The following is a 16,630-nucleotide window of genomic DNA, read 5'->3' as shown; positions in this document are numbered from 1 at the left end:
TCTCTTCCAACCCCTAATACTCAATGATTCAGTGTAAGGAAAGCTTTTGGTCCTTTTCCCAGTTTTATACAGACTGCTCGCTACACTCTGTTAAGAGGATTTAAAAACCTGAGCCTCTGCAATCATAACTGAAGCAATAAAATGACTGAAACACACAAAGCCATAAATTTATAGGACTCCATGTACAGCCTTTACTAATTAGTTTGGAAAAAGAAGGAAGAGAAAAGATAGCACACGAAGAAGTCATCTCTACTTACTGCAACAACACTCACAAACTACAGCTGGGACCATTAAATAAATTTTGCTATGGTCTAATTAACTTGGTTTGCAATCTCAATTACTTTTCACCCAAGAAATCACTTCTCTTCAGTTTTCTGTGTCTCTCTTTCCCCCTTTTTCTTAAAAAAAAATGATGTAAAGCATCCTCAGAGAAGTGAACTCTAAACTTCATTTGTCTTTCAGCAGGCTTGATGGCTATGCATTTAAAAACCCATTCTATCTTATAAACTAAAAATTAAATGTACTCAGCTGTGATGGTCGTCATTGCATCTGCTATTTATATGCTAATACCCTCACGGGAAGATCTTGCAAATTATTCCACCATGCCAATATCTCATGTGCATCTAACTCAGAGCCAGCTAAATATTTTTCTAGAGGGAGAAGATTTTGGTTAGGGAACCAAAATATTTATGGCTGAAGAAGCCAGTTAAAGGGGCAATCTTTGGGAAACGCAATTTTTTTCTTATTCAACTGCAATGCAAAAGAGGCTTTGGTCACCTGCAGCGGAATTTGAAGGTGTTCTATGCAACTAAACACTGCCTGGGTAAAAATAATTTCTTCACTGCCAGTGGCAGAAAGTGAATAGTCAAGCAGTGTATCTTAATATCTCTGTGTACCTTAAACTTCTCTGGGCTTCCTCTTTCCTATCCCTTTATCCAGCACAACATGTGGAAACAAACGCAGGCATTCTGACAGACTTCAGCTTTCCTGGATGCAAGGCAAGGAAAACATCAACTACCAAACCAGCTGTATCTATAGGGACCTCCCACATGCTCTCCCTGCTCTCCCTCCCCTGTGCTCTGTGATTTGGGCATAAATTCAAATCTAGATGACTGCAAATTAAATCTGTGGTCCAGGGAAATCACATTTTATGGGCACCAGTAAAAGTATCACCATTCATTCCATCTGCACTTGCTCAACAGCATAGAGGCTACTTGGCTAGGCTGGCTTCTACTGAGGAATGCACTTTCCACATCTCCTCATTTCTAGAAGTTAGCAAAACTGCTTAAAAGGGCTCCAGCTCAACAGTACAATGCTGAGCTTAATGCTGTTACAGAAAACTTCTCTGGTTAGGCTCCACTCAGGTCAGCTCTGGCTGCCACAGGATTTCTGTTGCTGGTACCAGGGAGACACTGGGACCACAGAATGTTTTGGCTTGGAAAGGACCTTTAAGGGTCATTCAGTCCAACCACCATGAAGTCAGCAGGGACATCTGCAACTAGAGGAGATTGGACAGAGCCCCAACTAAGCTGACCTGGAATGATCCCAAGGATGAGGCATCTACCACCTCTCTGAGCAACCTGGGCCAGCATCTTACCACCAAGTACCAAAAAATGTCTTCCTTTTCTCTAGTCTGAATCTCTCTTTTAGTTTCAAACCATCAGCATTTTTCCTGTCACATCAGGCCTTGACAAAAAGTCTGTCCCCAGTCTTCTTGTCAGCCCCTTTAAGTATTGAAAGGCCACAAGGAGGTCTCCCTGGAGGCTTCTCTTCTCCAGGCTGAACAATTTACCCATCTTTTTTGTATGGTAGTGCTGAGTGATGGCCACAGGGCAAGCAGACCATTCACAAGTGGAACAAGTGGTAAGAAATTGCTCCCCTAAAAAGTACCATGAGGATGGAAAAGAGCCAGAACTAGCCCTGAGGAGGGGAAACAGAGACAGGATTTCTGTTCATGTTTGTATCATCTTTAAGTCAACCATAAAAATCACTGCTAAAATACGGAAGCAGCTCCACTGTTCAACACCAACAAGTGGCACAGAAGAGCAACGTGGATAAAAACTCCACCTGCTAATACAGACCTGCCCTTTGTGAGGTAAGGTGGATAAAGAGCAGGAAGCAAATCTGCATCTGCTGCCCACAGAGAACACACTGCTCAGAGATGAATCAAGAGAGGTGACCCTCCAGCCTGAAAAACTGGAATACTTAACACAAGGGTTAACTTGGTGATAGAGACATCCTGTTATGCTTTAGAAGAGCTCCAAATTGCACTGTGCATCAGAGAGGGACTATTGCTCACAGGGACAACCCCAACAATTCCTGGCTGGATCTGCATGACAAGATATTTTGAACTCTGTAACAGCAGCAGTCTGTACAGTCAGTGCCAAGCATAAAATGCACAACAGCTACACTCAGCTCTAGGAAAGCAAAAAACCCAAAACCACAAATCAGCCCCAAAACATGACACTTATACACCAGAGTACTGTGTTGAGGGTTAATCCTACAGTGTGTTGGCTTATATCAGTCCTACACCCTCCTAAGACTTAAAAAACCTGAAAAGCTCTTCTGGCTGAAAGGTGATGATGAAAGAGATGTTTTGCAGACAGAAATAATTATCATGTGATGGTTAAGATGGGGGAGGAGGGAAGAGGGAGCAGAAGCATCTGTATGACATTTAATATTTTGTGGGTACTCCCACAGTTATGGTTGAACTGGCTTTTAAAATAAATATTAGCTAGGAAAAGAAAAGAAATAAATCTAAACTGTTGCCAGGGCCACTGCCTCAACCATACAAATGTTATTAAACTTTATTTATTCTGAACACATTCCATGCTCAGGAGGTAGACAATCTGATCAAGGGCATCTTTAGGTATAATGCTGATTTAATTACCCAATATTGCCATATTTCTCTTAGGCTTGAGAAAATACACTAACAGTCAACATCAAGCTACCGTTCCCATCTTAACATTAAATGCTTCTCGTTGACAAAGGGTAACTTTGTTAACAACCAGGGTTTTTTGTTTGGGTGCAGCTTAAAAGCATCACCTGGGGAAAAGAGTCTATAAGGGAATGGGACATTTTCCTTTTGAGGAAAGGTTGAGGGATCTTGGTCTCTTTAGCTCAGAGAAGACTGATAGGTGAGCTCATTCAGGTGAAGGACAGTGTCAGAAGGATGGAGCCAGGCTCTGCTCAGTGATGTCCAGTGACAGAACAATGCACAACATGTGCAAGCTGGAGTGGAGGACATTCCACAGGAACATAAGGAAAAGCTTTTTCACTGTGAGGGTGACAGAACACTGGAGCAGGCTACCCACAGAGACTATGAAGTCTCCTTTTCTGGGGACACTCAAAACTCTTCTGGAAGCGTTCCTGCGTGACCTGCATGGGTGATCCCTCTCTGGCAGGAGGGCTGGACCAGATGATCTTTCAAGGTCCCTTCCAACCCCAACATTCTATGATTCTCTCACAGAGGTGTCCCTCTTGTTCCTGGAGCGTGTGTTAGCAGATGTGGGTTCAGGTACGCTGAAAGAACACTAAAGACACTTATTTACTCCACAGAAACAACCACTCTAAAATGAAAAGTGGAAAAAAAGGAGGATGTGACTACAAGAAGCTGCTGCAGAAAGCAGTTAGCTGGGCTGGATTCTCTACAGCCATGGAAAGAAGCAGAAAGAAAACAATGCAGCCTTTGCTTTTGATGTAAAATTCAAGTGCAACTTTGTTTGTTTAAAACAGGCACTAACTTAACTAAAAGCCAGACTTAAAAAAGAGCTGGTTGTAAAGATGCAAGATGATTAGGTAGGAATAACTCATTAGCATTGATAAAATGCCAAGCTGTGGTTGAAGATATGGAAAAAGCCATAACCAGCAATAGTCTTGCATCCAAGTAATTGGTAGAGCTCTTGGCTTCATTTATTACTTACTAAAATTTAAATCCTTGTAAGTATTAAAATATTTTAAGACTAAATCATAACCATAAAATATTTAACTTGTAAATACAATTTGTAACAGTCTTCAGCTTTTCAGTAAGGTTTGGAGATTACACTAGGGGTCTGGGCAACATAAGGACAGCCTTCTCCAAAGCTAATTATTAATGGCATTATTGAATTCAACCAGATGTTTCACATGGATAAAATTAAGTACATGAATAAATCAAGATCCAAGTGCATGCTTAGATTTGACAGCAGATAGGGAAAGGTGAAGTAAAAAGTAATGAAGACAGCTAATGAAAACCTGTATATCCTTGGTTGTTAACATAACTTGAAATTAAAAATTCAGACAGTAGTGGGCCTGTTAAACAGCCACTCTGAAGGGGATGTTCCTCACATCACACTGTCTATTAATTCCTATTTGTCCAGGTTTTAGCCAGCCCAAGTAGTAAATCCTTTCACAGCTTCCCAAAAGGGTAATTAAATAAGAGCTAAATAAACTCTCAGTGTACAAAATATAGCTAATGAACTACATTTCTGCTACTAATGTAAGAACTTCAGTTCTTTAGGTTGGACTGGATGACCTTGGAGGTCTCTTCCAACCTGGTTGATTCTATGATTCTAACAGATAATCCTTGATGGAAATGCCAAAGGCAGCGTGAATGATTTAAAACACAATCCACACTCGTCCTCTCATAACTTTCACAAATACAAGATCATTTGCATCTAATCAGCTGGAAATTAGACATCAAATGACAAAAAGTAAATACATCAGAAGACCTTAATGAATTAAACTATTTCTAATCAGGAAAAATTATTTTAAAAGGAACATTTTGGCTACAAACGAGTTAACCCTCCAAAATACTGTCATCTCTGTAAACAGGGACTGTTGAAGATCAATCTCAGACAACAGTTACAACTGCATTAGATCATGATTCACCCAAACTGAGTCAGGAGTTAACTCCAAGTGTCTCTGTCTTAACCTGGAAGGCTAGAATGCTGCTGGCTTTGGATGGCGTGGAGCATGCAGTGTGCACTCCCTCTACTGGGCATGAGGCTGTCCTGAGCAGGCAGCCAGGGAGAGCAAAGGACTGCGCCTGGCATGCAGGTAAGGGGAAATAAAAGCCCTTTTACCGTTTCTCTCCTTTTCCCCAGACCTAGCTAAAACACAGGTTCACATAAAAATGGGTTTCAAAGCTTCTTTATATTTTCCCAATGCATCTCCTATCATAAGCCAATACCAACTCAGATCCAACGTGACCATTTAACTACAGCAAACAAACTCTGTAAGCACACACAGTCATCTGCCTCTGGCCAACACAGTCAGACTTTCACTTCTGTCTATTTCTCATCCCTTTGGAAAAAAATCACAGCTCAGGAAGAAATGTCTTGAATTCTGATGTGCTGGAGGTAGACTTCATGACCTTAGAGGTCTTCTCCAAACAAAGCATGATTCCAGGGTAACACTAGGATTTCAGGATAACTACAGCTCCGGTGACACAAGGAGTACAGACAGAAGCAACACTACTCTCCAAGCAGCACTGCTGAGCTGAAGAAGAGCTGTGTGCAGTGTTTCACATGCTGACATGTAAATATTTGACAGATGCAGATTTAATAATCACAGCCTAAGAGATGCTGTTTGGTTTGGTTTTTTTTTTCCTATTAGACACTCATTTTACTGTGGTTTTATGTTTCAACAAAGTCATTTGACAAGTGAATAAAAAATAATTTACATCATTTTCTTCTGCAGTACAAAGCTCTCTATGTTCAGGTTGTAAATTTAAAGTAACACAGCACTAACACTGAATTTAGCTATTTTCCACTTGAGAAAAACCCTAGGAATAATCACAGATTGTTTTCAGGGCTTCCATTAGCACCTCAGTCTGCACTGTTTCATTTTCAGTGCATTCTTTGTGAGCACTGCTACACATTTTCCTTTTTTTAGCTCTCTCCTCCTAATGATGGAATCTCTTCGCATTCAAATCTTATTTAGATAGTATTGATCAGCCTTCAGAAGTGGTAACAATACCACTTTAAGCACACACATGAGAAAAAAAAAAATCAAGGCCTGAATGTCCTTTATATCTTGCAAGAAATATAGCAACCAATATTCCATGCAGAGCTGCAGCAAATGAAATCCTGTCAAGCAAATGGCAGGAATGACAGCAGATGTCTGGATTCCTTCATAGCTGGTTGCATAAAGGTAGCATCCATATTTCACTGGAGGAAGAAAACCCTCTGACAAGGCAGTCTTTCAGTGCTTTTCATTCAGAGTTGGCATTTTTGACTGGTGTGGCACGTCAGTAGGTATTCAGATGATGACCCAGATTAATCTTGGTAAAGCCTCATTTGCACAATGAAAGCCAAGTCTGCAACACTCAGTCACAGCTAAATGAGGCTACCACAGTTCAGTCCAAAGTACAATGTCTGCATTAAATTCGTGCAAGCCAGCCATGAACCAGACTCTGCTTTGAACACTGACCCAAACTCCACTTATTTTCATGTCAAGCAACAGTTATTTTGTTTGATGGTTGCCAGCAAAAACGAGTATAACCCATCTCTGCTTTTTAGCTATTTAAGCCACAGACTTCTCCTTGCATCTGAGTAAAGTATTAGATCTTTCAGCCTCCATTTTTTCCACAAGTTCTACCTATTCCACAAAAACTGTCATATGGAGCTGATCTTTGTGAAATATCTTGACAGTGTAAAGATTTATCTAACCATTAATTCCCTTAAGATCTCCTCCATCATATGACATACTCAGTAGAGAGAGTAAGTACCCCAGAATTTTGAGACACCAGCAGGTCGTTAAAGAATGTGAGTGACACAGTGACTGCTGGGAAATCTGCACAAGAGAAGCTGAGCCATAACAGTGTCATACATAGAAAAACTAAGGATAAACCAAGTCTGCAATTAATCATTTCTCTATCCTAAACAACAACAGTGCTGCTTAATAACCACCCCCCTGGCAAACTCCTCAGAGGTTCAGTGCAGCACCCTCAAGCAAAGCACACCTTAGTGATGTACTTGTCAAACTTCTACTGAAAAGATTAAGTCTTAAGCTGAAGTGCATTTACCACCAGCATTACTGATGATCCTCTCTAACAATGCAGAATGTGAAGAAACTTACCACTTTTCTTCTTTTCTCTTTAGAGGAAATATTCATTTTGTTGTATTTCTTCATTGCAGTCTCCAATTTATTCTTGAGATCAATGGCACATCTTAGGCGATCGTCATTTATCCCAGCTCTGGTAAATAACTGCAAAGCAAGAAATCAACATCCTGAGTCTGTCTTCTAAACCAAAAAGCATTCTTGGTTTTCTCTTATCATTAATGAAATAATACTGTCACAGATCACTTCAATTTACAAGGAACAATTAGTGAAACCCCTTCTTTTCCTACCTAGACTACAAGTCAACAGAACTATACAGTTCACAGAACTACAGAGTGGTTGTGTTGGAAGGGACCTTCAAGATCATCCAACTCCAAACTTCCTGTCATAGACAGGGACACCTCCTAGTAGACCAGCTTGCTCAAGGTCCCATCCAACATGGCCTTGAGCACTGCCAGGCTTGAAGCCTTCACAACTTCTCCAAGCAATCTGTTTCAGTGCCTCACCACCTTCGTGGGGAGGAATTTCTTCCTCATGTCTAAACTAAATCTACTCTTTCGGTTTTAAACTCTTACCTCTCATTCTCTCACTACATTCTCTGATAAAGAGTCCTTCCTTGTCTTTCCTTTAGCCCACTTCAAATCCTGGAAGGCTGCCCTAAGGTCTTCCCAAAGCCTTCTTTTTTCCAGGCTGAGCAAACTCAATTCTCTCAGCCTGGCCTCACAGCAGAGGTGCTTCAGCTCTTAGATCATCTTCGTGGCCTCCTCCAGGCTGGCTTTAACTCTTCCATGTCCTTCTTGTGTTGGGGTCACCAGAACTGACCCCAGCACTGCAGGTGGGGTCTCAGCAGAGCTGAGTAGAAGGACAGAACCCCTCCCTCTACCTACTGTCCATGTTGTTTGGGATCAGGTCAGGCTGACTCTGGGCTGTAAGCACCTTTCTGACTCACCTTTTCAAAATCCACCAACAGCAACTACTCAAGACAAAGAGCAAACATCTCAGAGTGTGCCCCTAGGGGCCAAATTCCAGGCACCAGGCCCCTGAATAGCAAATGCTGAGAGTCATCCAAAGTCACACAGTCCTTGCGACCTCCGTTTGTCTAATCCCTACTGAACCACAAATCTATAATAAAAAGTTCTCTTTATCCCACCTGAATCCAGGACTGCACAGAAGGCCAGAACTTATTTCTGAGGAGTTTGTGAGCATCCATGACATTGTTTATTATGGCAGTGTTATCTTCATTCTCATGCACTTTTATATCTGCTCAGAAGAGGGCAAAAAAAGAGTTAGTGCAGCATGTTTATAGTACCTTTCACTACAGGAGCTACAGAAAGTAAGCAGAATCGTAGAATGGCTTAGGCTGGGACCTCAGAGACCATCTACTCCAACCTCCCTGCCATGGGCAGGGACACCTCTCAATTAGACTTGGCTCTCTAAAACTACTTGATCACATCAGGGACAGCTATGATCCTGAAAATGTTTCTCCATTAAAAACCAGGAAAAGATGAAGAACTTTCAGTCCAATGGTGGCAGAGTTATGCCATCACTACTCAGGAACGCCCAAATAGACCATAAGTGTAGTCTTAATATTCACACCTTGTCCTAGGTTCAACTGAACTTTGTTGTATTAGTTTCCACATATTCAAAAGAAAATAATTTCTTCCCCAGTGGCAAAAGGGACTTAATGGCCAGAACAGCCAAGAACGCCCCTAATCCAAGTTAAAATGGTACTTTTCATCCCTTGGTCACCTATAAGCCCCAGGGATAAATTTCCAGTTCTGCTGCCTGCCTTACTGGCTGTTTGCACAAGGAATACCATTAGGACAATATTGGCAGAAACTTCGCTTGGGCCACCAAAACACAACCCCTCCTGGTTTTTCTAGAGGTAACTCACACTAACAAAGTCCTATAAAAAAAGCTAGAACCATAATTCTTAAGGCTTTCTAGCAACACCACTTACTGCTTCTGGCAAACTGTCAGAAGGAAGGGTGAAAAGAAGTTTAAGAAACACTCAGTTGTTAAGACTTGGAATCTTGAAAAAGGTAAGCAGTGAAGCATATAAGAAAATTCTGCAGGGGAAATAGATTTATTGGGATTTTTTTTTTCCCTTTTGAACACAGGAGATTCAGCTCACAGGTACTATGAAGTGTTGTAATGTGGTTGTAATAAACAACACAAAAGTAATTAATAGCTCTGATGATCACACACAAGGACACTCAAATCTAAGAATGGTTGTATGATGAACCAGAAAAGAACTGAAATGAATTAAAGTGTTGTCCAAGAATCCCAAATCAGAATGGTGTCCAGGAACCTCAGCATTTAAGTCATCAAAACAGACCCAAACACAATCACAAGGCATTTCAGAAAAAGACTGTCTACAGCTATAGGTGAAAACATTTGCCAGATACCTGTGGAGATTTCAAGGTCTAGTGTGTATTTATGTGACACAAGACCATGGTTCCTGACAAAAGTCTGGTAATCATCATCACTGGGAGCATGAACACCGGACTGAGCTTCAGAGCAGCTGCCTCCATCTAATTCCTTTGGCTCAGGCTTCTCATGTTTCTCATCCAGCTCTTGGCGCTGATCAGTTCTAACACAGTGAGGAATAGCAGGAAGGTCCTTGCTGCAGCATGGCTGCTCATCATCCATGCCTCCAAAAGAGGACTGGTCAGCTTCCACCTGGAAGGACTGAGAGTTGGGTCTGTCTCCATTAGCTGGTTTTCTGGGTTCCAGTCCTGTGTCATACACAGTGAAGTCGAAAGGATCTGGCAACAGAAGCTGGAAACAGTTTTCCATCTCTGTCAGTATGTTCACAATCTCATGGGACATTTCTATCAAGACACAATGGCGTAGGATATTAAGTATTGTAGAGATACAGACTTAAAAAGCAAACAGGACTGCCAAAGGAGTTATTCATTTAACCAGGCATCAGTGATCGCTGCAGCCACTGTCCTTATGCAAGGGACAACACTGTTCTTAAGCAGGAAACTCAGAATTTCCTGAGCAAGACATTTAGAGTCAGTGCTCCTCCCTTCCCTATCCTCTCTAAAATCTCATTTAGCAAAGATGACACCAGTGCCTCACAGAATTTGGAGAATCAGGCTGAGTGATGATATTCACAGTGATGTTCCAGGTATTCATTCTACAGCCATGAGTGTTGCAGCTGGTGTAGGGGTAACTATAAACACCTGGTGCTGGTAACAGGGACTATAAGGTTGAATTCCTTTAAAATTCTTCTCTCATACATGGAAACATTTCCAGTATGCTCAATGCTGGCTGCTCGAGGTCCCATCCAACCTGGCTATGAACACTGTGGAGACCTGGAGCCTCCACAGCTTCTCTGGGCAATCTGTAGCAGTGCCTCACTACCTTCATGGGGAACAATTTCTTCCTGATGTCTCATCTCAATCCATCTTCTTCCAGTTTAAAGCCACCACCCCTCTCCCTGTCTCTCTATATATAATACATATAGCATATACAACAGAGTGAAGGCCATCAGCCAGCAATACTGAGAAGTGGCACTGACATTAAGCCACCAGCTCTGAAAAGTCTCACAACAGGCTTCCCTGAGGTTATGCATTCATATTTCATTGAATTATATGCCAGAGCTTCACTTGTTAAGTTTTACTTTCTTTTTAAATCTCTTCATACCACTTGAGTTCACAAGACTGTCACTTGTTCCCCCTATTATTCTTTAAGTGACAGAGGGACAAGCTCCAACAAATAGAGTATTCCTGCCATCCGTGGTCAGCTATTATTTGGATAGCTGCTCTCTTAGGATTTGTTTTGTATAACCTTAAAATGGTTGCTTTAGCAACAAACAGTGCCTCCACACAAATAAACAAAGCAACTTACCTTCCATTTCTTTTTCAGCTCTTTTGGCCTTTTCTTTGTAGATGTTATCTAGTCGTTTCTGCTTCTCCTCTTCCCTCCTCCTTTCAGCCACAGTCCTGGCATGCACATCTTGAAAATCCACCTGAGGAAAGGAAGAAAAAAAAAAAGTGCATCGTTCCTCCTAAGAAATACATAGAAAATCTATTTCCCAAGATCCTTATCTGTAGTGAAAAATCCCTGAACAGCAGCGATCAGCCAGAAGCTCAGCAGCCCTTCCTTTTATCTCCTCTCCTCCTGGAATCAATAACTACAGCAATTCTGAGCGGAGTTTTCACTTCTGCTAATAAGGGACTGCTGAGAATCAATGGCTTTCAGAAAGGAATCACAAGGTAGGAAAACAAAATGCTTAGATTTCCCCATCCATACTGCAGGAATCAACTAGGCTTTGGGAGACTTTTGTCACAGCACTAGGGATACAGGGTTAGGGGAAGAGGCAGGAAGAAACTACACAGGGCAAGTATCCAAGTCGAATGAAAACATCAGTTAGGTCCACTGTTACTAAAGGAGCTCAGTGCCAACCTCCTGCCATGGGCAGAGACGCCTCCTGCTAGTCCAGGCTGCTCAACGCCTAAACCAGCCCAGCCTTGAACACTGCCAGGCTTGGAGCCTCAACAGCTTCTCTGAGCAAGAAGTGATCACCCAGCTGTAGCTGGGGAGCAGCCACTGACTGGCCAGGTTTCAGCAGTCTTGTTCCACACTCCATCTGGCAAAACTGCATTACATGTTCAAGCTCTTTCCTCCCAGTCTTGCAGGTCTCCTTGTCACTTTCCTGTGGCTTTCATCATTAAACCAAAAGGAGAATCCAAAGACAATTTTCCTTTGTGAACAGATGCAAGAACTACACGAAAAAAGCACAATGAAGAACACAAGTGGGGTACACTATTAGCTTAGCGTGGAACCAGGACAGAAAGACACCAGGTGTCACAGAGGGCTTGGATTTGCTGTAAAGAACACCAAACATCTGCCTTTCTGCAGAGAAACAGAATCAACATGCCTCCCAAAAGCCTGAGATTATCACTGCAGTGTAAATGTTCAAATAGTGCTCCCCATGGCAGTGTTCACACCTGCAGAGATACTAAAGCAAAAAAACGTTCCAAATATCATGACCTGAAGCCTAGAAGCGAGATCCAAAAGCAAGTGGACAGCTCAGCACAAAAATTAGGCCACTTCAAACCAGCAGAGAAAGAACAGTCAGTTATCCTCATTCTAAAGGAGAGCCACCCCTGGAGCTGTTGAAAAGCTGCTGAGAGACATGTTTTAGCACCAGAGTTGGTAGAATCAGCAAATGGTTGGACTAGATAATCTTAAAGGTCTTCTCAAACCAGAATGATTTTTGATTCTATGGGGGAGTTTGCCCTTCCAAAAAGGGCTAAGGCTTCAGGTAAGAATAAACAAATGAAAGCATATTGGTAGGCAATCCTTTCTGCACCTTAAGCAGCAGCTGAGCCCAGCTCTGATTTAAAATTTTAAAAGTTTTACAACTCTGCAGAATGAACAAAATATTGGAGTTTCTTTTTTTCAAAAGACCATTTTCAACAGATCTCCAAAAGATGCTGTCTCAAACAGCTTTTCGTTTGTATCTATTGGTTTCCATGCTTTAAACCTTTCCCAGAGACCATCACCTAAAGATACACAGTCAAAACATAGAGTACCTTCTTATTCTGCTTGAGAAAGTGATACCCCAGAGACAGCTTCTTGTAGGCCTCTCCATACTTCTCGTGCCATTCTTGCACCGACTTAATGGCTGCTTGCCTCAGTTTTTGTGCCACCTCCTTGGGAGGTGGAAGAGGCTGCTCATGGTCTATCCCCACTGTAAGCTCCAACAACTCTTGGAAGTTGGAAATAATGAGTGTCCTGAACTGGTGGGAGCGGGTGAACAACTCCTGCACAATCTGGAAAGCTGAGAAGCGCATCTCAGCATGCTCCTCGTTGAGCCGTGTCATCAGCAGGTGATAGGCATGGCTGAGGTGCTCTTCTGAAGACCTGAGAAGGCAAAACACAATGTCAACGACATCAACGACCAAAGAAATCCTCCAACCTCACTATGTGGTAAAGTTACTTAAGAAGAGTTAGCACAGAAAAGTACAACTTAGAGAAACATATCTGTTTTAGACATTAAGAAATTCTTCTCCGTGAGGGTAGTGTGGCACTCAAACAGGTTGCCCAAAGAAACCGTGGGGGCTCCAAGGCTGGCGGTGTTCAAAGCCAGGCTGGATGGGGCCTTGAGCAAGCTGGTCTAGTCGGGGGTGTCCCTGCCTATAGCAGAGGGCTGGAAGTAGATGATCTTTAGGGTCCTTTCCAATCCAAACCTTTCCCGGACTCCATGGGATCTGACACCAGCTGCTCCGCTGCCAGGGGCGAGCCGGTCCCAGCTGCCACAGCCCCGGCAGTGCCCCTGGAGGGCAGCTCCCACAGAGCCGGGCCCGGGGGACGCGCCGCTGCCAGGGAGGCCAGGCCCGGCTCCCACAGCGGGGCGGGCGGGACGGCGATACCGTACCTGCAGATTTTCTTCAGCTCCTTCATCCTGCCCGGCTCCAGGCGCGGCTGCCCGGAGGTGGTGAGCTCCTCCACCAGCTCGGCGAGCCGCTGGTCCATGCCTGCCGGGCCGGCCGCGGCCGGGCTCGGCTCCGGCACAGGCGGCTGGGCCAAGAGCGGAGCTTCCGCAACGCCGCTGTCGGGCCCCGCGCACCACGTGACGCGTGACGCGTGCCCGACGCCCGCGCGGCCGGGGAAGGCGGGAAAGGCCTTAAAGGAGCCGCGTCCGGCCGCGGGGCAGCCCGGGCTGGGTGACACCGGGGTGGGGAGGCGACAGCCTTCGCGGGTCAGAGGGGACACCCACAGCCCGCCACGTATAAGCAATGCGTAGGCCCAAGGACCGTTTGGGTTGGAAGAGACCCTTTAACCTCCCGGAGTCCAATAGTCAGCACTGCCAGGTCACTATGAAACCGAGACCCTCAGTACATCTCACACAGGTTGGAAGAGACCTCACAGGTCAGCAAGTCCAACCCTTTACCACAGAGCTCAAGGCTAGACCATGGCACCAAGTGCCACGTCCAATCCTGCCTTGAACAGCCCCAGGGACGGCGACTCCACCACCTCCCCGGGCAGCCCATTCCAGTGCCCAATGACTCTCTCAGGGAAGAACTTTCTCCTCACCTCCAGCCTAAATCTCCCCTGGCGCAGCCTGAGGCTGTGTCCTCTTGTTCTGGTGCTGGCCACCTGAGAGAAGAGAGCAACCTCCTCCTGGCCACAACCACCCCTCAGGTAGTTGTAGACATCAATAAGGTCACCCCTGAGCCTCCTCTTCTCCAGGCTAACCAATCCCAGCTCCCTCAGCCTCTCCTCGTAGGGCTGTGCTCAAGGCCTCTCCCCAGCCTCATCGCCCTTCTCTGGACACGCTTAATGGCTTTGAAACCCTTCCAGGGATGAGGATCCCAGCACTGCCCTAGGCAGCCTAAGCCAGGCTTTGGCAAACCTTTGGGGAAAGAAATTATTCCTCGTGTCCAGCCTACACTTCCCCTGGTGCAACCTGAGTCCGTTTCCTCTCAGCACATGGAAAAACTGATGGAGGCTGAGAACAGTGAGAGAGATCTGAGGCAGTGAGCCAGGGAAGGGGTGTTACCTGCCTTACAGCACAGCACTCCTCTGCCTCGCTCGGATGGCGTGGTGAAACTAATGCCCAGGTGCATCTAGCACTTTTTCTGGCTGTGCTCTAAGGGCACATCCCTGCCATGTGGTTACCTGCTGCCCATAGTCAGCTCTGGTGACAGACAGATGGGAAGGTTTGTCCTGCTTTGGGTTCTGCTCACAGCAGAGCTGGTGTGGCTGCCTTGGGTGCACTTTTGTCAGTGCCTGACCTGCTTCTGGCTGGGGTGCTCAGAAGAGGGTGCAGCCCCTCCTGGAAGTGCAGATTAACCACTGGGAGAGATCCGGCCCTTGCAGGTGCCTGCTCCGAACATCCTAAAGAAAGGAGAGGGTTAGAATATCTGTTTGCATCTCAAAATGTTGTCAGATACTCAGAGTAATTCCAGTAATCCCCAGTTAGGGTGTGTGTTGGAAGGAAGGTGTGTGGGTTGGTGTCACAGCTGTCTGCTGGCTCCTGTGATGAGGGGAGACATCACTGAACTCTTTGGGCCAGCCAGGAACTCCTCCTTTCAAACAGAGCTACTGCAGTAAGTGAATACATACCTTTTGTGGTGGTTCTGCCAGGAACTCCTCCTTTCAAACAGGGCTACTGCAGTAAGTGAATACATACCTTTTGTGGTGGTTCTGCTGTCTCTAATTCCATGTGTGAAAACAGTGACATCTTGCTTGGTAACAGTGTTCTCCTTTTGTGATCAGGGTGCACACCTGGTGAATGTGGGGCAGGCTGTGGATGAAGTCTACTTGGACATCAGCAAAGCCTTTGACACTGCCTGCCACAACAAGCTCCTGGCCAAGCTGGCAGCTCGTGGCTTGGACAGCTGCACTCTGATATGGGTCAAGAACTGGCTGGAGGGCTGGGCCCAGAAAGTGGTGGTGAATGGTGCCATATCCAGTTGGAAGCTGGCACTAGTGGTGTCCCCACCCCTGGGACCAGTGCTGGCCCCAGTCCTGTTCAACATCTTTATTGATGATCTGGATGAGAGAACTGAGTTCAGCATCAGCAGGTTTGTAGATGACACCAAGCTAGGAGCAGGTGTGGATCTGTTGGAGGGTAGGAGAGCCCTGCAGAGGGGCTTTGCCAGGCTGGATGGGTGGGCAGAGGTCAATGGGATGGGATTTAACAAGGCCAAGTACAGGGCTCTACACTTTGGCCACAACAACCCCAAGCAGTGCTACAGGCTGAGGACAGAGTGGCTGGATAGAAGACAGGCAGATAGAGATCTGGAGCACAGCCCTGTGAGGAGAGGCTGAGGGAGCTGGGGGTGTGGAGCCTAAAGAAGAGGAGGCTCAGGGCAGACCTCATTGCTGTCTACAGCTACCTGAAGGGAGGCTGTAGCCAGGTGGGATTGGTCTCTTCTCCCAGGCAACAGAACAAGGGGACACAGTCTCAAGTTGTGCCAGGCTGGATGTTAGGAGGAAGTTCTTGCCAGAGAGAGTGATTGGCATTGGAACGTACCTGGAGATGTTCAAGCAAAGCCTGGCTGAGGCACTTAGTGCCATGGCCTAGTTGACTGGTTAGGGCTGGGTGCTAGGTTGGACTGGATGATCTTGGAGATCTCTTCTAACCTGGTTGATTCTATGATTCTATGATTCTTTCCCTCATTGCCTTCCATCCAGTGAAATTAATTCCCATGTGAAAGCCACACACAATAGCACAGCTCATCTTTAGAGCTCAGATCAGTTTGGTGTTTCAGTATCTCCTATGGTTCTCTTCTTAATTGGGTTGAAAGTGCATGAACAACTGCTTTGTATTAGGTTAGTGCTGGCAAAATTAGCACTGCTGTACTGTCTAGAATTAGCATTTCAAAACGAGCCTCGAGCAACATTCCTAACATCTACAAAGGCACTGTTTTCATTTCCATGCATAATGCTGAAAGAAATCCCTGCAAGGAGCCATATGGCTTTGCAAAGAATCAGCTGACAAGTGGGTGCTGAGCTGTGTAGCTTGTGCTCGTGGCAGTCCCTGAGGCAAATCCCAGCAAGAGCTAAGCTATTAATTTTTATTTTTCTTAAAATCAAAGACCATTACATAAAATTGTGTTTTCTC

The 16,630-nt window shown here is 44.9% G+C and overlaps 1 protein-coding gene across 1 annotated transcript in view; it reads right to left on the bottom strand.

Annotated features, from left to right (window-relative positions):
- The window catches only part of UVSSA (UV stimulated scaffold protein A), a 40,560-nt gene extending 26,948 nt beyond the window's left edge, over positions 1–13,612 (bottom strand). Inside the window, exons 1-6 of the mRNA XM_064151541.1 lie at positions 13,436–13,612; positions 12,591–12,921; positions 10,900–11,020; positions 9,450–9,875; positions 8,192–8,301; positions 7,060–7,188 (exon numbers count right to left, since the gene is read on the bottom strand). Coding sequence (XP_064007611.1) covers positions 7,060–7,188; positions 8,192–8,301; positions 9,450–9,875; positions 10,900–11,020; positions 12,591–12,921; positions 13,436–13,533 — 1,215 coding nt within the window. The 5' untranslated portion in view covers positions 13,534–13,612. The remainder of the gene's footprint in view (positions 1–7,059; positions 7,189–8,191; positions 8,302–9,449; positions 9,876–10,899; positions 11,021–12,590; positions 12,922–13,435) is intronic.
- Between the last annotated feature and the right edge of the window lie 3,018 nt (positions 13,613–16,630).

This window comes from Pogoniulus pusillus, chromosome 11 (genome assembly GCF_015220805.1).
Source record: "Pogoniulus pusillus isolate bPogPus1 chromosome 11, bPogPus1.pri, whole genome shotgun sequence".
NCBI classification, from domain to species: domain Eukaryota; kingdom Metazoa; phylum Chordata; class Aves; order Piciformes; family Lybiidae; genus Pogoniulus; species Pogoniulus pusillus.
Note: the sequence above shows the minus strand (reverse complement) of the source record. Positions and strands in the feature narration are given on the sequence as shown.